The sequence below is a fragment of the Hevea brasiliensis genome, chromosome 5 (assembly GCF_030052815.1).
Source record: "Hevea brasiliensis isolate MT/VB/25A 57/8 chromosome 5, ASM3005281v1, whole genome shotgun sequence".
Classification (NCBI taxonomy): domain Eukaryota; kingdom Viridiplantae; phylum Streptophyta; class Magnoliopsida; order Malpighiales; family Euphorbiaceae; genus Hevea; species Hevea brasiliensis.
In genome coordinates this window covers 108,679,428-108,701,133 of record NC_079497.1, presented here as the reverse complement: position 1 = coordinate 108,701,133, position 21,706 = coordinate 108,679,428, and the positions used below count along the sequence as shown (strand labels likewise).

The 21,706-nt window shown below is 26.9% G+C and overlaps 1 protein-coding gene across 1 annotated transcript; it reads left to right on the top strand.

Moving 5' to 3' along the window:
• Nucleotides 1-7,140: 7,140 nt before the first annotated feature.
• LOC110670685 (E3 ubiquitin-protein ligase PUB24) lies at nt 7,141-8,835 on the top strand. The gene has a single exon (XM_021832808.2). The coding sequence runs from the start codon at nt 7,325-7,327 to the stop codon at nt 8,537-8,539; it is 1,215 nt and encodes a 404-aa protein (XP_021688500.2). The 5' UTR covers nt 7,141-7,324; the 3' UTR covers nt 8,540-8,835.
• Nucleotides 8,836-21,706: the final 12,871 nt, after the last annotated feature.

The window sequence follows — 21,706 nt, the reverse complement described above, 5'->3', positions numbered from 1 at the left end:
TCAATTCTGCAGAATCAGTTGCAGGGTATCCGGATTGGGGCCAAGTTTTGGTCCTCTTGCTTTGGTCTTTTGGGCATGGTTTCTTCAGCAAAAATGTGCCATTGTAAGCCTAGTTTCATGTCCAAAAAATGTGCCATTGCATTGATCATATGTGATTTGAGTTACATTATCTATCTTCAACGCCAAATGTGAGTTTTGATGTGAAAGAATAGACAAGTAAACTCAAAATTAGACATTAGAGTGTTTGAACTATCATCTATATGGTATTTAATAAAGACATGCCTCCATGGGAAAGGAGCAAATACCATAGCATGTGATTTATACCACATATGCAATTTGTGTCCATTAAGGGAAATAGAAGTGTGATCTCTATTTGATGTTTTGTGAGACCCTAAAGATTATAAGTAATATTTATCCAGTACCCTCATGACTCTTACCAGTTATTCGAGACTTAGTTTAATATTTGTTATCTTAGGGTGTTGCTAAAGGATTATGAAAGATTCGGTCTAGAGATGTATTCCGAGAAAAGCAAGTTAAATTAAGGTTGAGAGTATTGTAAAAAGAAAAATACCATTAGAAGCGTCACATTAGTCTGTGTTTATAGGCCGGCCAATTATGTTTATCTTTGAGATAATGACATAATTATGAATTCAGAATATGTGAATAAGATCGGAAAAGATTTGAATGTGATAAATGATTTAAGGTGTTGTATGCTACATCCACTTTAAGGTCCATCAGTCGAGATTTTAGGAGATTCTAGGATATTTTGTATTAACATGGATTGTGATCCATGTAATTGAATCCATATGTTGGCTCTTTTTAATTTTTTCTTCATGAATCCACTCATTAAATTAAATTATTTAATGAGTGAATCTCACCATAAATCTTGTATCTTGGATTTATAATATACTGGGTCTAAATAAAAAAAAATCTTAAAGAAACAATTTAATTTTAATATGCATAAACCATAAATAAAAAAAAATGTATATATATCATACGAAATGTTTTAGTTAATTTGTAACTTTCATTGCGGTCAGTTAATGTCACTCATGTTTTTTTATAATATAAACATTATTGTCAAACTATTATGCAAAATCTTTTATAAAAAAAAATTGGCATAATTGAATCTGACTTTGACCAGCAGAAAACTCAGTATTCAAACAAAAGCTTCAACTTGCGCCGTGGGGCTACCATATCATTTAAAGGAAATAAATAAATAAACAATTGCAGAGAAATTGTATCCTTTTGGTAGCTTGCTAGCTAGTTGATGGACCTCAGTTATTATTATTATTATTATTATTATTATTAAAAATGTAATAATTAATAAGGAAGAGCCACCTCAGAAATAAATTGGCCAAAATAAATAGCAAACAAATTGGCAAAGAACAAAAAAATCATTTGCTTCAAGGCTTCAACTGTGGCTTTATATACACTACGTACGCACTTTTCTATGTGTTTTCTAATAATCTTCACCGCCTGCCCTTATTTTTTCACATCTTCACATCCATTAGTTTAGTTCATTCTATAACATTTTCTTTTTAATCTTTACTACAAGAAACGTTAGAGTTAGCAACAAAAATTTTTACTGCAAAAAGTATAAAATTTTTTATTATAAATTTATGACAGTAATATATGAATTGCAGCATATCGATACTACAAAATTATAATTATAGGTATTTTATAATAAAATTATAATTGTTGTAATATCTTTTTTATATATCATTAACAGTAATTATTCATGTTGTTACTATATGTTAAATTTATATGCAATAAAATTAATTTTGTTGTAAAATTTTTACTATTAATTCTAACATTTGTTATACTGTTTTTATCGTCTATATTTAAATTTGAGTGATTCATTAACATATAGTATCATAATTTCATATATAGTTGACAATTCAATTTTCTTGCATGGATGGTGTGGTTTTGATCCATCAAATAATTGATGCAAGGATAAGAATAGGGTGGAGTTTCTTTCTTTCTTTCTTTCTCTTCTTATTTGGTTAAATATATATAGAGAAAACTTAACTAAATTATCCAATAATAGGCACAAATAATAAACGCATTTAAAAACTAACTTAATTAAATGATAAATTTATCTTTCAATTTTAATGAAAATTTAAGTTAATTTTATAATTTATACTGTAATTATTCAGAATGGTATATAAAAACAAGAATTATAAATGGTTTTTATATTTAAAAGAAATTCAAAGGGGTATTGAGTGTTGAAAGGGAGTAGATGGAGTGATCATGAGAAGACCCAAAAGCAAACAAAACTGCTGGACGCTGAAGCATCAAAATTCAAATTAAAAGCCGACTTGTTTGGCCAGAGAATCAAAACCCTAAATAAAGTTAGTCGCTATCTATTTTTAATTAATTTCCTGTGGGATCATACTTTCCGCAAATTCATCAATTATCACACTTTTCATATTTATTTCTCAAGAAAATATAAGAAAAAAATTCCTAACTATATATATATATATATATATATATATACTTAAATTAATTCCAAAATAAATTTATGTTAATGAATAATAATGTTATTATTTTATTTTAAACGAATTTTTTTTTCGAATAAAGTTATTTTTGAATGAATATTACGCATGTAAATAATAGTCGTTTTGGGGAAATTGTGTCAACCAAATACCACATAACAAGTTAAGAGTATATTTTATTTTTCATAAATATGATAATTAAGTACCAATTATTAAAAAATTATTTTTTGAAGAAGTGATCAGTACACTTAATTAGACTAAATGTCGCATATAAATTATTTTTTATAAATAAATATACATAAATTTTAATAGTTGTCTCTGGGTTGTAACAAAGTTATTCTTAAATTTAAAATTGTAACATAAAAACCCTTTAAAATTTAAAATTTTACCTAATAAAATTTTTTTTGCTTGTAATAATTTAAAGTAGCGGTAATGTGGCCAATTCTCTTTTCTCTCTCTATGTGACAATGACAAAATTGGTTATAATTTTCTTCATAAATCAATAATGAAAAAAATTTTAACCATATGAAATAATAAAATACTAAATATATAGCAAATGATTAAAAAGACTTTACATCTAAAAAAAAATGATAATTTCCCATATTATTACCACTCTAAATTATCTACATAAGCGTATAAATCAATTATTGAGAGTTAAAAAAATTTTATTGAGATTTTATATTACAACATTTTTAAATTTAGGAATAATTTTATTATAATTTCTAAAATTCAAGAACAATTCTAGAAATTTATCCAAATAAATTTTCAAACAATACTATTTTGAAAAAAGTTATATATTTGATAGAAGGCAACAGTGATTAATTGGTGCAAATAAAAGCTAATATAATTAGCGAGATCTTTTATTGTGTTGATCAACAGCCACAACAGAATAATCTAATTGATGCAAGATAAAAAATAAAAATAATGGTCTAGCTAATTATAAAAGAACTTTACTATTTGTGCACAATTGAAATTTATTTTTTTTTTCAATAATTTAATTTTATAAACTAATTGTATTTGAAAAATATTTAGTTGACTATGATCATGCTCAACAATGACTTTTAAAGTAACGTTATGTTTTGATTATAGTCAAAATATATCTCTCTTATTTATTATGTTCAAGTTATAATAGTATTTCGAAATTGAGAGAGTAGTTCATGAAAACTATTCTTTTTAGAGATTGAGGGAGTGATTCATGAAAAATTATCCCTTTAAAGGTTGAGAATATTTTAATCAGAGTTGATAGAATAATATTATTATTTTTATATTTAATAATTAATTTAATAATTATTTTTATTAAATATTTATGCTTTGAATCACTGTATAAATAACTAAATACTAATAACTAATCGCTAATAAAACAGTTGACAACTATCAAAACAGTTAATAGCTATTAGAATAGTAAATACTATCAAATAAGACTATAATTTATTGAAAATAATTCAAAAATTATTATCTTTTTAAAAGATAATTTTAAAACCATTTACAAATTTAATTTAATTGATGATAAATACATCACTTAATTTAAGAAATCTTTAATATCAAAACTCCACCAGATTAACATTATATATATGAAACAAAAATTAAGAGAGAGAGAGAGAGAGAGAGAGAGAGAAGAGTTGGCTGATGTGAATGGATTGACTGTGCCGGAACCTAAGTAAGAAAAAAGAGTTGGCTGATGTAAATGGATTGACAGTGCCGGAACCTAATTATGAAAAATTGACCTGACTTGCCCAATCCGCGTATCGTAAATGGAGAATTAACTTGTCATGAGGTTTTTTCTTTTGGATTTTTTTTTTAAACGTTCTTCTTTTGGATTTGATAATTGAATTTAGTAAAAATAAAAAAATAATAAAAATTAGAAAATTAAGTTCCACATTATATTACTGATAGAACTTTTCTTACCTAAAATCCAGTGGACCAGGAAAATTAATGTAAAAATATATGCAAATATCTATTCATGATTGTTATAATTAAATGATAAATTTCTAAAGTTTTAGCTAAGTACTGATGAGGATTTGTTTATTTTATAGAAAATTATATAGTTAACCTGTTAATTATATTAAATTTTTTTTTAAGAAACTAATTAGGAAAATGATTCATTCTTTGATTTAAAACCAGTTGAAAATTATTTTTAATATTCAAAATATATAGAACAATATTCATTTTATTTTATTTTTTGAATAAATGAGACTTTGAATATGTTTGGACCTATAAAACTTTTTACTTATAATTGAATAAAATTAATTATTGTAGGTGATTAGAAATGTTGAATGCAGTGGTAAGGTTTAGATGAATCGAATACTTAATTTGATTAGATGTAATTTATATATGATTTTATCAAATAGAGGCTAAATATTAGACTATTCATATGATTTAATTAGAATATCATTTTAGATATGACTTGACTCTTTACTTTAAAATAAGTTAATAAAATTAATTTTTAAAAATTATTATTTTAATTTAAAACTACCAACAATTTATAAATTAATTTAATTTTAATTTTTTAAATAATTTTTAAATAATATAAATTAAATTGATTCAGTTTGACTCATTAAAATAAAATTATTACCTCAAATTAAATAATTGTTTTAACTTTTTTATTTGAAATTATATTTTAAATTTAGAATATATATATATATATATCAATGTCGGCAAAATTAAAGTAAACCCATCAATTGACTAAGCGTTATTGACTGATCAATAATGTGCTATTGGGTGTTGCTTCTCTTTGGAAATTTTGACCATTTGTTTTATGGCCAGAATTCACATATCTAAAACAAGTTAGATGACCCTTTTGTTTTGTGGGACTATAACTGGAATTTTATTTTTTTGTCTTCATCTCAAATATATATATATATATATATATATATATATATATGCTCCATTCATTAGCTTTTCAATTGCGTGGTCTAATGGTTAACAATGATATGCACATACATATGCTGGTAATACCTTCGCCACTAGACAATAAAATTCAATACTTCTGTTTCAATGAAATTGATGCTACAAGTTTATATATCGATGTTGATTTTTTTATAGATTTTCTGGCGGCATTTGAATTTTGTGCAGTCAAGAGTGGTATGTAGAAATTGTTGCGAATAACTCACTATTGTTGAGAGCAATATTTAAAAAAAAAAGATTTTTTTTTATCTAAATCGGTTTATCATGACCCATAACATAAGATATATGGTAAATATATAAATTTTACATGTCTATAATAAATTGAGTTTAGACAAAAATTCTAAAAAAATAAATAAAAAATTAAATATTTAATATAAAAGATAATAACTATAAAGTATATAAAGCATGTCAATCTCTTCATGGAGAGCTCCACGTGGTAATATCATGAGAAAACATGCATGATTTTTATACATCTATATATATGTAGGCAAATTTTCTTTTGGTTAAATCACTGAGTTATTTCCTCCAATTGTTTTGCATTCATGGGTAACTCACTGATTAACTCATTGATCTATATACATGTAAGATCGCTCGTGCAACCTAGACCGAGCAGAACCTAACAAAAGAGCGCTAAGAAAATTAATCAGGTGAAGACATTCGCTCAGTAAGTTGAGCATCCAAGCTGAGCATCAATTACACTGAACATCAACAATGCAAGTTAATTATAAGGCTTGATTTTTATGAGGGAATCTCAAGATATCAATCCAATATCAGAGATTATTGCAAATATCTATAACAGTTATTGAGCCTATAGTTTATAAATGTCAAAAACAACCTTTAATCAAGTACGCTTACTTTGCCAAATTTTCTGCAAAAGCTTTCATTATTCAACTATCTATTCTTAATAAACATCTCCAACTCGAGAGTCGGGGTGGCCACAAACTCATTATTCTCTTGTTTTACAGGCTTACGTGGCACTTAGACTAATTTTTAGATGCTTACAGTAGCGTCAATGTACTTCAACAAAAGTTGGAAACAATCTTCTATTAGAAGAAATTGATATAGTTCTAGAAATCGAGAAGTGATTGGATTCTGTGGGGAGATCGATATATACTTTATATTTCCATCTCAAAGCTATTAAAAGAAGAAGACAACGAAATAAGATTGTGGTCCTTAAATCCCAAATGGGTGAATGGATGGAGGATCAAGTTGTTCTAAAAGCTATATATGATAGTAGATTTTTACGGTACAGTGTGGGCAGCTGGACTGGTGGCTTTGTTGCAGTGCTGGGTATGCGCTTATGGTGATGACAACGAAGCTATGAAGTGTACATGAAGGTTTAACATTATCTAGGCAATGGGATTATCAACGTGTGTTTCTTGAATGTGATGATGAATATGTGGTTAACTTTCTTAAGTGTGAAGGTGCTTCCATATTTGTCTGTTGCCAAAACATTGCTCTTCAGAGTTCAGATGGTCTAAAAAGATAAATGATTTGATGCAGGGTAGGTTAATTATTTTCCCACTCTGGTTAGGTAAAGCAGAGATTTGAATTTGATATATTAATTAATCAATTGCCATCAATGGTAAATAAATTTTGTTCAAATGAGTAATTAATATCCACAATTACTAAATTTCAGTAATTGGATTGGCTGTTACGTATACTTTTAATATGTCCATTAATTCTATATATCTCAATTCCAATTTCCTTTTTGACCACTAACTCTAAGTGAGAATATATGACCACAAAGCCAAAGAAGACCATTCCCCACAATCTCTCTCTCTCTCCCAAAATTTTCAATCAATTAGCCGCAATCTCTTACCAATCTTCTCTCTGAACATTTTTTTTTCTTCTTTCTAGATTTGATCATTTCTCCATTTTTAGCTAAAACCCTTCACCAATAATTTTATTATCACCTTCTTGACATGGATGACATTGATGTTCCTCAGTATTTTACCTGCCCAATATCTCTCCAAATCATGACAGACCCTGTAACGGCCATCACTGGAATTACATATGATCGAGAGAGCATCGAGCATTGGTTATTCATCAGCAGGAACACAATCTGTCCTGTCACTAAACAACCCTTGCCTGAAGACTCTGATTTGACCCCTAATCACACCTTGCGCAGATTAATCCATGCTTGGTGTATTGAGAATGCTTCTAAAGGTGTTGACAGTATTCCTCCTCCCAAACCTTGTCTGGACAAGTTTCATGTCCTTAAACTCATTGAAGATCTTTCTCTTCCTCAGCTCCAGGTGAAAGCTATCAGAGAGTTAGAGCTGCTGGCAGCAGCGAATGAAAGGAATAGGAAGTACTTGGCTGAAGCTGGGGTGCCTAGGGCCTTATTGCTGTTTATATTAACATGTTTCAAGCAAGGCCGGATATTTGATGGTCTGCAAGAAGCGCTTAGTATTCTTCGGTTGATTCGAATTCCTTCGAGAGAATCCAAGGTTTTTCTTATCGAAAACGATCAAATCATCCAATCGTTGACATGGATTTTTGGGTGCAATATCGATAATCATGTTATTGTTAAATCTCATGCAGCTTCTGTACTGAAGATGCTGTTTGAGGAAGCGAGCTCTAGAGTATTAGAAAGGCTAAATCCTGAATTTTTTGACAGGGTTGTTGGTGTTATAAGAGAGAAAATCACTCAACAAGGAATAAATGCTGCTTTAAAAGTGCTGTTGACTGCTTGTCCTTGGGGAGGAAATCGGATAATGATGGTGGAATCTGGTGCTGTTTTTGAGCTGATCGAGCTTGAATGGAGATCACCAGAGAAGAAAACCACAGAGATGATATTGGGGATACTATTTCATCTATGTTCTTGTGCTGATGGAAGAGAACAATTCTTGAGTCACCGAGGTGGAATTGCTGTGGTTGCAAAGAGAATCTTGAACGTGTCTCCGACGGCTGATGAACGAGCCATTTTGATCCTTGCAATGATCTGTAAATTCTCAGGAACAAGCATGGTTCTCCAAGAAATGTTGAATGTTAAAGCTGTGTCAAAGCTCTGTATGATGCTCCAATCTGATCGTGCAGCTTATTTGAAGGAAAAAGCCAGGGAAATCCTTAGATCACATTCTGATGAGTGGAAGAATTCTCCTTGCATTGATAATGCTTCCCTCTTGTCAAGGTAACTAAAAGATGATTTCTCTGTATATATATATTTTTTTCATCCTCTTCCGGCTGCCGGTCGATCAGCCAGCCAAACCTTTGTGCTTATTAATAATTATATCCAAATGAATATTTTAATTTTAGATAAATATCTCAAACTTTAAAGTAGATGAAAATTATATTCAACCTTCAAAATTAAATTAAAAATATATATATAATTTTCAATCACAGCAAAGCTTTTGCATTTTTTTTTTAATAAAAATGGCGTTTATTCTGCAGCCTTGAAGGATGATATGATAGTATTTATTATTTTTGGTTTGACTAATTTTTCATTTACTGCTTCTAGAGAAATTTTGGATGAGGTTGATTACACAGCTTGGCTTTCATATGTATTTTCTTTTCTTTTTTTTTTTTACTCCATGTATATTTTTATAGTTACTTTATAAAATATTTTCATTATACTTTATAAAATTTTATCTTACTTCATAAAATTTAATAATATTTTATTTCTTAATTAAAATTTTAAAATTGGGTTGTATTTTGCTTTCTTAATTGTTAAATTATAAAATATTTTAATGTTCATGGTAATATAAAGATTAAAATAATATTAATTTTCAAAAAATTGTGACAATTATATATATATATATATATATATTATTAGTTTTGAGTTGAGTTTTTTGCACTATATGAGTAAACTTCTGGCTTTTAAAATAAATAAAAAAATAAAAAAAAAAACGTGTGGGTCCTTACATGTCCTATTAATTGCCACATGTGATACACCACCTCCATGTGACTACTGCTTTTAGTTTTAATTGTTTGAAAAATCATCCTCAGTTTAAATTTATTAATAAATTTAAATTTTTATTGAATAAAAATTTTATTCGCTAATTAATTACTTTTAATTTTTATTTTATATAATTTAATTAAAAATAAAAAAATAAATTTTAATATCAAAATATATTAAACATGTAAAATAAAAGTTACATGTAAACTCTATTCATTTCAGGAAAATAATTTGTATTTAAAAAATATTTATTATAAAAAATATTTTTTATTTTTTTAATTGTAATATTAAATTAATGATATGTGTATATTTAATATATGTATAAATATTTTTAATTTTAATAAAATTATTAAAATTTAAAAAATGAAAAATAATTTTTCTTTTAAAAAAAATTATTTTTCTTAAAAATAACTTAATTTTTTCTTTGATTAAGAAAATATTTTTTATTAATATTTTTTTTAGTACCCAAATATTAGAAGATGCAAAAATATTTTTCAAAAAAATATTTTCTGTAAAACAAATAGAATATTAGATTATCTATATCTATATTATATATAAATATATGAAAGTAGAGAGAAATATTAGGATTTTCTAAAATATGCTCTTATTATTTATAATTATATAATTTTCTTATTATTTAAATTAATTTTAGAGTTATTATAAATTTAAAATTTCTATATTTAATTTTTACTACAATTTGATAAATAAATTAATATATTTTAAATGAATAAGGCCAATCACAATAAAAAAATATATAATAAAAAAAATATTAATAAATCATAATCTAAATATAGTTAAGCTAAAAATTACAATTTAAAAAAAAAAAAAAAAAACACAGAGTCAAGTGTGGAAACCAGAAGCAAAAAAGAAGTCCTAGTAATTTAATGCCACAATAATATAATTAATCTAAAAAAAGGTTTTAAAAAATTTTGAAACTGTGTGAAACAAAAGAAAAAAAAAGTCCTTTTCTTATTATAATTTTATTTTAAGTTATAATTAAATTAATATATTTTATGATATAATGATAATAAAATAGAATAGTAGTCCACATAATATAGTAGCTTATTAAAAAAAAAATCGAAATTCTTGTGGTTAGTGTTTGCTAAGGTTTGGGAATTGTTTAATTAAATACGTTTAAGATTTCTATTAATTTTAATATAATGAAGTAAATAGTTCTAGCTAATAATTAGAAGACTAATTATAAGATTTTGATGTATTTCGATCTTCGGAGACATGTATACTGAGAGTATGGATAAGGTGAGAAGTGGTGGGAGTTAATTTTTTTTTTTTTCTATTTTCTTTATTTAATAATATCTAAAACTTCTAACTAAGATTATAAAGTTGTATTTAATTATGAACATGTATGTTGAACTGCAATCACAGAGTGAGTGTTCCCAAATTTATATTTGGGCTGCTATTTATTTTTTTTATCTGATTTTGGTGTTCTTTATTTTTAATACTTGATGCTTAGTAGGGGATTTTTCTTTTCAATTTATTTGACAAGCTTTCTTTCCATAAAATATTAGACGTGACATTTATCACAATGCAAATATATCATCCATTAGACATGGAGCCTTTGGGCTATCACATCGATAGAAGATGTGTATATAGATTCATAAGCGCGGTCAAAACTTCTTTCATTCAGTAATTATCTGAGAGTGAGTGTTAGTACAGTAAGTCTTGTGTTTTATGTATGTATGTGCATTTATCTACTTAGTCAAAAAAATCCAAAATCTCTGAGAGGTGAGGAGAGACGGTGTAACCCAGTGGTTAAAGTCCGCAAATGGGTCGGGCGTGCCCATTGGGACTGAGCTTTCGGATTCCCACATCGGTAGAAAATATGTGCGTGTGTGGATTCATAAACGTGGCCAAGACTCCTCTCTGTCAGTAATTATCTTAAAGTAATTATTGATACAATAAGTCTCGTATTTCCCGTGTGCATGTGTATCTATATGCTCAATCAAAAAAAATCATTAGACGTGTCCATTTAGCAAGAGATCGTTTAGTTAAGTACTTGAGCAATCAAATCAGCTACCTTTCTGGTCAAGTGGGCATTTGCTATAACATCCATTAGTAGTCATTAACTTCTATTAATTCGTTTATATGAAAATTACTTACGGCTTTGTATCTTTACCTGATCAATAGGTCATAGTTGAATTCTTAATCTTTTCTTCATTCTTCTGCATTTGATTGTTAGAGCAATCAATTTAGAAGTTGACTTGAAAAATGCTTAAATTTATCTGAATTGAAGTTAATGTTTATCATTATTAATTAATTTAATAGAATCTGACATAACCTCTAATTTTTATATAGTTAGCATGAGATTCTTATTGATGATAAATATTATAATTTTTTTTTTTACCGAACATCATAGAAGTCTTTTATTTACCATAATTTCAGCTTAATTCTCATCATTTATATTACTAATATGTGTGTGCGTGTATTTTATTTATAAAAAAAATTATTATTCATCAAATGTGATATTTAAATATTTTATTTTATGTAATTATAAAAATGTGTATTCAGTTAACTAGATTTATAATTAAATAAAATAAAATAAAATAAAATAAGAGAAAATATAGAAAATGAAACTGAACTAAGAATGGAGTTGGTTTGAAACAATCTAGTTGAATTTGTAGAACAATAAGGATAAAATAGCCTTTTATCTGAATGATTTTTTTAATCCTGAAAATTTAATGTGAAAAGCTTTACAAGTGTATGCTATGACATGCAGTGGCGGTGGAACCGCTTGCCAGATGACACAGATGAAGCTGGGTGAGAAGCGGAGCTGTGCTCCGGTGGGGTTTTGGAATGGTGACGAGGCCCGACTCTTTAATGGATTTAAAATATTTAGGACTAGGGCCGATATTCAAAGCAAAAAAAAAAAATTCTGGTGGGCTGGGATTGGATATTAATATGGACTTGCGAGGAGCTCAAAAACACTAATGACTTACTGGATTAGCGGTGTGGAGTTCATTTTTAAATAAATTTTATTTATAAAATTAAAAGTTTGAATCCTGAAATTATTTAATTAAATATTAATTTCAACTTAAGTATGGAAAAGAAAATTTATTTAATATAAAAATTTTTTATTTGAATTTTTTTAAATATATACCAAAAACAATCCCCAGAAGAAACTTTATGAAAAAAGAAATAAAACAAAAAAAATGAATGGACATTTGCGAAAAAATAATATAAAATATAAACAAATTGAAAAATTTAAGATGGCACTTTAAAAAATAAACTATTTAATAATTAATATTTTCATTTAAATAAATCTTATTTTATATTGTGCTTTTCATTATCTCATAGCACTCCTACATCTAAATGATATATATATATATATATATATATATATATATATATATATATATATATATATATATATATTAATTCTCTTATAATAAAGGAAGTAAAACAATTTTTTTCCTGTTTATTTTATATTTTATATTTTTAAAATTATATTATAAAATTTTGTTAATTATAAAAATTTTGATTAATTATAATTTTATTTTAAGTATTAATAAATAAAATTTTTATATTAACTGTTATAATTTTATATTAATATAAAATAAAAAAATATATTTTATTTATTTTAAATTTTGCAATAAGTTAACTGATAAATTATTTTTTAATATTTTATAAATTAGTTGATAAAGTAAGAAAAAAAAAACACATAATCCATGTGTGATTTTTGAAGTAATATTTTTAAAATTCTTCGATTGTAAATATAAAAATATTTTTAATAATAAATAATTAAATTTAAAAAAAATTATGCATAATTATTTGAATATATATTAATATAATTTTAAAAAAATAGAAAAAATTATTTAAATTTCTTATAAATAATGGTAAAATTGAGAGATCTTAGAGTAATCCACTATTTTTGTAATTCAACTGAAAATTTAATTAAAAAAATTGATATTCAGATATATATGAGCATACTCAATTGCAAATTTAATGATTTTAAAATTTTTATTAAATGAAATAAAAAAAAATAAAATTTAAAATGCTTAGATAAAAGATTTATGTTTAGTACAATAATTTAATTATTTAAACATAAAAAATAAAAATAAAAAGACGCTATATCACATGATATTTTTTAAACATTCATATATATTATATTAGTTGCCTCATTCTTGTAAACTCATTTATATATTCTAGTTTTTATTAAACGCTCGTCACATGGGCATATTCGTAATATAATTTATTTATATATAGTTTTATATTAATTTATTGCATATAATATAATATTATATAATATATTAATTTTCAATGATCAATTAAATTTAATCCTTACTATTACTATATTTTACTCTTAATTTTAAAATATTTTATTATATTTAAAATATTATGTATTTTTAAATATACATCATGCAAAAATCATTTTATGATATTATATTGTTATTTTGCAATAATTATATTTTATAAAATAGAATAATTAATGATCAACCTTATTTAATAAATTAAGTCTAACATTTTTAATTTGAAATAACATCCATATATAAAAAACATTAATGTAATATATGAGTTATCAAGATTTTATTTTATAAAAAATTATAGATAATTTCTTTTTATCAATAATTAACATTTTTTTTTAATTTATAAACAAAGAAACTAGCTTTCTTTTTTTTTTAATCAAGTTATATTTATATAATCCTAATTTTACTAAAACTCTAATTTTAATATTACTTAGCATTTTTTTTTAAATTACTCAACATCTTATATGTTAAAATTGTAAAAACAGATTTTTTTAAAAGGAGATAATTTCTTTTTTTAAATAAGAGATCATTTTCTTTTAATTACTCGAATATTATTTTTATTTATTATTATATTTTTTAATTTAAATTATAATATATTTTGGAGAGTTAATGATATATAAATTACAATACAATATTTCAAATTAATTAAATAAAATTAATTTCAAACTATTTAAATTATTATTTCACTAAATCTAGTTCATATACATACGAATATTGTGTAAAATAAAATTAAGTTCATATAGAACTATGAAAAATTAATAAATTAATATTAAGTGAAACAAAAATTAAGTACATATATCAAAAATTAATATTAATATTTAAAATAAAATAAAATAATTTTTATTGTCATTAAAATAAATTATTATGTGTACTTTTGACAATCTTAACATTCCTTTCTTCCTTGTTATCTATAATATCTATCTGTTTATATATATATATATATAAAATTTATGAATCACCAAAATACTTACTTTTTAAAATTATTTAAAATATTACAAAATATAAAAAAAAGGAATTATAAAAAAATAAAGAAATATGATTATTATATACCGTAATCATGACTTGCAAATAAGCACAGTACTAATAAAATTTCTCACACATATAAAATTCTTTTTATAATAAATACTAATAAGATTAAAACTTAAATTTATATATTTTATATATTATAATATATTTCATATATTTTTCTTTAAAAAAACATACATTTATAATTTCTTAGTTAATTATTTTTTATAAAATTAATATGCTTTAAAAAAAATTCCAAACACAATTATTTTTAGAAAATATAATTTTTTTAAAAATTTTATTTGAATTTAAGTAGAATTAAATATAAGTAGGCTAAAAATTTTAAATTTATAATAATTTTAAAATTAATTTAAATAATAAAAAATTATATCATTATAAATAATAAAGAGTATTGTTCGTATTTTCAATGTTTTCCTTCCAACTTATATATATATATATATATTGTAAATTATGAATCCAACAACTAACTGACGTTAGTTACAGTTCCAAAAGTAGAAAGTCAGCCCCATGTTTTCGCAGCCCTTGTCAATTTGCAGTCTAAGCTTGCGGGATGTAAATTAATTTAGCACATGATTAAGATGTAAAATTCAGGTTGTTTTGGAAAAGGTCGTGGTTTAGGCTAAACCCTAAAAATTAGGCCCAAACTCACTGCTTATAATATTTTAACAATCGTAATTAACATTAATCATGCACTAATTGCTTTCTTCCTCCTTCGTTGCGTAAGCACTTACCGCTTTCGAAAAAAAAACATAATAATAATAATAATAATAATAATAATAATAATAATAATAATAATAATTAGGTTTTCCAAATTTATAAAAAGGTGGTGTGAACGATAGTGGATTTTATTATGAATGAAGCCCACTTGTTTCTTCTAATGAGGGAAGGTCTGCCAGGTCAAAGCTTTCTAATAATTATGAATCAAAATCAATTCTTTTTTATTGATATGATTTGAAAAACTTTAAATTAATTACTTGGATATTAAAATGAATTTTTTTTTCTATTTTAGATAATAATTTAAAAAAAACTCATGTTATAAATAAAATTAATAATAATAATCATAATAATAATCATAATAATAATAGTAATAAGTTTCATAAAGAGATGACTTTTAAAAATTAAAAGTCAAATAATTTTTTAAGATATTATTTAAAAAAAAAATTTCAAGGAAGAAAAGAAGATGGTTTGGCATTTAGGTGGTTGCATATTATTTTATTGTTTTAAAAGTTATTTTTGACGGCAAAAGGAAGATTGTAAAGCATTTTTAATTCGTTTCACATTACTTTAGTACTGTTGTTATTGGATGCTTACTATTGAATTACTTAATAATAAAGCCATTGATTGTTGATTTTATTCTCTTTCCATCTACTTTTATATGTCATTTAAGATTTTTATATAAAAATTAAGAAAATAATTAAATCAATTAAATTATAATAATAAAATTCTTCTTATTTTGACTAAATTATCTTTTATTTCACTTAAGAGAGATAAATTTCATCAATTTTCCTTGAACTTATGGTGTTGTAACGGTATAGTTCTTAAACTTTAATTCGTAACATAAATTCATTGAACATAAAAGTTCTTTTTATCTATAATAACCTGTCTTTAGGTTAAAAACAAATTTAACATACTTTAAATTCATAAAAAAAAAAAAAGAAAAGACTTAAATACCCTATTCCTCCTTTACCAATCCTCCATATCTATCTCTTCCTTACTCACCCAATTCATTCCATCTCTCTCGCCTCTCCCTTCTCCCATACCCTCCCTGAAATCATGAGCTCTTGCTTCAAGGCTTCGAATGGCAATGATACTGCTAGGCTTTGAGTGCGAAAATGGCAAGGCTAGGGTCCAAAGGGAAAGCAAAGATTTGAGAGAATCGACCAAGAGGCGAGGTTTGTTTTTGCATAATTGAGTATGAAGAAAGTCAAACTTAAAAGGGAAGGGAAAGCTAGTGAGGGATGAGTAAGCTGGGTTCTTCTATTATGGAGGCGAAGGGAAATGGGTTTAGTTAGTAAGGGAGTGTACTACGTGTTGGTGAGGCGCTATGAGGGAGGATATTTACAAATGATTTGGAAATCTTGCAGTTACTGAGGGGTGAAGATAGAAGCATGATGGGTTGTTTTTTTTTTTTTTTCCCTAGAGGATAGGGCTGGGTTTATGGCAATCTAGTGTAGGCAATGGGATGATTTGGGTGCTAGTGTCAGTGTCATGTGGAGAAGAAGCAATGTGGAGTTAGAGATGGAAAAATTGTGATGGAGAAGGGTGCTATGTGATGGTAGTGTGTGATTGGAGCTAGGTTAATGGTGTGGGGATGCAGATTCTGTAGAGTTGGCCATGGGGTGATGGGATGCGATTGAAGATGGTAATGAAAATTTTTAATTTTCATCATCATCTATCACAACATTTTTTTTATTTTTTTGTGTTTTGATTTTAATTTTTCACTTCCTCCTTGATTTTGATTTTGAATTTTGAGACTGTAAATTGATTCTGATTCTCAAATTAATTTGATTCAAATTATCTTAGAATTGTATGAGTTTTGAGATTATATGATTGTAGATTTGTAATCGATTCTATTGAATAATTTTGGAATTGGTTTGTTAATAATTTATATTATTTTGGGTTGAATTTGGATTTTGAATTACATTTATTTATGATGTATTCTTGCTGGGATAATTAAATAAAGAAATGACAGAGAGGGTGAGAGAGATCGAGAGAGAGTGACAGAAAGAGAGTGTATGAGGCAGAGAGACAAAAAACGCCGAGAGAGAGAGAGAGAGAGAGAGAGGTTATATAGGCTTATTTTCTCTTGTCTTAGAGTTATTCAAGTCACTTTATTATGTTATAACTAGGAAAGAGATTATTATAAGTGAAAATAAAAACTTTTATGTTCACTAAATGAATGTTGAATGCGTTTTATGTTACAAATTAAAGTTTAAGGACTACACTATTATAACACCCTAAGTTCAAAGACAATTTGTAATACCTGCCATTTTTCGATATCGGAATATCTGTCCTTAATGGAATATCATGGTGACAAGTAAAATTTCATTGACAAAGGAGTGGCGGTAAGGTGTGAAAATATGTTCATGCATGTGGATTTGAAATGTTCAAAATGTATTTAAGAAGGAAAAATGTTTTGAAAAATTTTAAGTGAGTGTTTCTGGCAAAAAGAGTTTCAGCAGTCAAAGTATTGACTTTCAGCAACCGAAATCCCTTCTCTCGTTCAAAAGCTCTTTTGGATAGAATAAACTCTAATAGGCGAAGGATGGACTTTCGGCAGTTGAAAGTCCCTCGATAGAGAGGGTATAAAAAGGGTTCAAAGCTTATTTTACTGCCAAAAATACTTAGGGTTTTCTTTTTTCCTCTCTCTCCCAACTTTGAGGCATACAAAGAGCTCTTTGAAGGGAATTCCTTGAGTTTTTTTAAGATTTGGAGATGGATTCTTTCATTTAGAAGTGTGGAAGAGAATATTCAAACTTTGAAGTTATGGTTGTCTCACCTCCAAGTTCTAAGAAAAGAGGTAACTTTCTTTCTTTCTTGATCTAATGAGTAGATCTAAGAAAGTTGATAAGGGATGAGGTTTCTATAACTTCAATTTTATGAAAGTTATTTTTCATTTGAGTTTTGGGAAGTTTATGTATATTAGGGTTAGGGTTTTGTGATTTTATATTGAAATTATATGTTTTATGGTTAGAATAGTTATGTTTAAGTTTTATAGGCCTTAAATGGCTAATTTCCCATGATGGATTTGAAGAAGTCCATGTATATGCTATGTTGGGTTTGGGAAAAACCTAGGATTTGAGTTTTTGATTAACGTATGTGGGTTTTAAGTATGTTTTCAAGTTTTTTTAGGCCCCAAAGATGTGTATATGTGATGGGATTGTATTTTGGAACTTTAAAATGAGTTTAAGTGTTGATGAGCGAAGGAATCTACAGGTTTTCGACTTGGGAATTCTAAAAATTCCTAGGTTCGGCTATCGAAAGCCAAAAGTTCAGCAGCCATAGCACCCAGTTTTGTAGAAATATCTAGAAAATTTTTAGGTTTGGTAGCTAAAGTCTAAGACTTCGGCAATCAAAGTCAGCACTGGATAAAAATGTCATTTGAAGCTCAAGACTTTGGCAGGCAAAGTGAATTCTGTCTGACTTTTTCTCCCTTCTTTTCTAAGGTTCCAAAATATGGTTTCATAGTTTCTAAAGGCTTATAATAAGATGTTTATGATATATATAGATTTTTAAAACCATATATAACACTCTAATGTCTGATTTTATAGGATCGGTCTTGAAGGACTCAGAAGGTTAAGGATCCAAGGATAGCTACTGTTCGAGTAAGATGGTTGATAGGCTTCAAGAGATGAGTAACTGTAACCTTAATAAAATGGAGACTATTTACAGGTAAATAATTATTATCCTCATGCATCATATCATATTTATTTAGGATGTGTGCATCTAGAACATGAAAATGTTGCATAATTGTATAAATTATTTTTGGTGCTCTGATGGATGTTAAATGACCCACTGAATCTCCCCATGTTTATGATGATATAATGCAACGTATGTTATAGATTCATAAGTAAATCCCATGGGAAGATCTTTAGGTTGTCCTTTAAGGGAGATCTGTACGTTGCCCCAGGGTATATGACATATGTCATATTTTAAAGGAAAGTTTAGAGAGTTAATGGTGATAAGTCCATCTTACGTGAAATATTTGTAATGTGAAAACCCATGTGAATAATGCATTGATATGTGTGAATAAATGATATAATTAATGATGGCTAGTTTACTCGTTGAGCTTGTGTAAGCTTACCCTATTCTCCTAACCCCCAAATGTAGGGTTACAAGACTAGAAGAGTGCATTGAAGGGAATGTATTAGGGGTAGCTTTAATCTTTTCCTTTATGTACGATATATGGGTAGATGGACACTTAATCTATGAATGGATAGTATTGTGCTGGTGATTAAAGAAAATTGGAGTTATGTAATAATATCAAGTATGATGGTGTATATGTTATGTTATCCCTGTTGTGGGAGTATGTATGTTGAACCATTACACTTTGAATCTTATGTATGTTAATGTTCAAATTATGAACCATTTTTATGTTAAGGTTGTTTATGTCTGGATGAAAAAACTAATGTGTAATGGTTTGAAGTTTGGTTAAATGGTGAGATGCATAAATGTATATATATTTTTCAGGTTTTAGGCTTGCTACGGGTTCTGGTAGCATTAAGCTGACCTGATCCCTAGTACCAATAACGGCCCTTGGTTTGGGTCGTTACACAATTGATAAGATTTATCCCACCTAAGAGAGTGTTTGGTATTAAATTAAGGGTAAATTACACTGATGGTACCCTAACATTATGGTATGTAACAGTACAATACCTAAACTTTAAATTGTAACAACACCCCCCCCCCCCTCCCTCTCAACATCAAAGAATGTAATAGTAAACACCATATTACTTATTTTAGCAGGTAACCTAGTATTGTGTTAATGTGGCTTGGTAACGTGGGAGCTTCCTTCTCTCTCCATATGCATCTCTCTCATCCAAAGTGACATCTTCCTTAAAGAACCCCTTGGCTTTCTCTCTAAAAAATGCCATACTCATTTCTCTCTTTCTCTCTATAAATGCTCTTTGGTCGTGTATATCTCCCTCTCTCCATAGGCTTGTTGAAGAAGAAAGATCAAACAATCTTTTATAGCTAGATCTCACAACAATTAGAGACAAAGTTTGCTATAAGATAAAGGTTGCCATCGGAGAAGAAAGGTCAATCAATCTTCAAAGCAATGGAGCTGGAGATGTATCTATTCAATCATAGATGGCTTTCACCAAACGACATTCCTTTATGCCAATGCGATGAAGAAGCAAAGCTGACAACTTCTTAGACTAATGAATACCCAGAAAGGAGGTTCTATGGCTATTCTAAGTATAAGGTAAGTGGAAATGAAAGTACAATTTGCATGGATATTGATTTTTTTTTTTCGTGAAAATGAAAGTTGAAATTTGAAATCTTTTTTGGGTTGTGTTATGCAGAGGAGAAATTATTGTAATTTTTTTGAAGGGGCTAACCCAACATTTCTAAGACAAGCAAATGCAGTTATTGTTAAGTTGTTAAATCAAATTAATAGAATGGAGAAATAAAGGGAAGCAGAAAAAGAGGTAGAACAAAAGAAAAAAGAGAAAAGGAAGTATTTTTCTCTAATCCACAATAATACAAAATGGGAATGGCAACGCTCCTTTAACCTTCTTCTTCACTCTTTGTTGTCGTAAAATAAGAAGGGATAGGGACACAACTTCAATTGAGATTGAGGGTAAAATCCCTCACTTTATATGGAACAAACTCTTTTCAATTTAGAGAGCAATGTTTACCCAAACGAAACTATATAAAAATCCAAACGAAATCGAAATTTTAAATTAGTCAGATGAGATCAAAATCTATGGGAGAACATGGTGATATTGATAAGAGAAAGCACAGAGCATAGAGGGGAGAGAATGGGTTTGCATGGAGGAGAGAGATCATATTTCTTTAATTTGATTGCCACATTGAAAGAGAAAGCATATTAAAGGGTGAGAAACAATACTTCTACATTGGCATGCCATGTCATCATATAACTGGTAAACTAGCTATAGGAGGTTATATGGTATTTACTATTATATTCTTTAATGGGGGGGAGGGGAGAGGGGGGGGGGGGGTTTCTGTTACATTTTAAAGTTTAGGTATCTTACTATTACATACCATAAAGATTGAGTACCATTAGTGTAATTTACCCATTAAATTAACAAGGGATAGTTATTGCCCTTATAAATTTTAACCCTCATTAATGTTGTTTTAATACTTAAAGAGTTTAGGTTAATTTTTAACTTTATTAATATTTATACTTTTTTGAGGGTTTAAATGTTAACCTTGGAAGGCTTATATTTCAATTATCCTTTTTAAAGTTTAAAACTTATAAGGGAAACATTCAACTTTTGATTTTTTTTAACCTTCTACCAAAAGCATCTTAAGATGAGATGAGTTATATGCTTAATAATTAATTATTATGCTTAATAGAAATAAAGGTAAAATTAAAAAGTTACTACAAATGCACCTTAATATTCTCAAAATGATAGATAATTTTAGATAAC

Bases quoted from the DNA above. Each gene is read 5' to 3' on its own strand.
- LOC110670685 (XM_021832808.2), top strand. From the start codon at position 7,325: ATGGATGACATTGATGTTCCTCAGTATTTTACCTGCCCAATATCTCTC.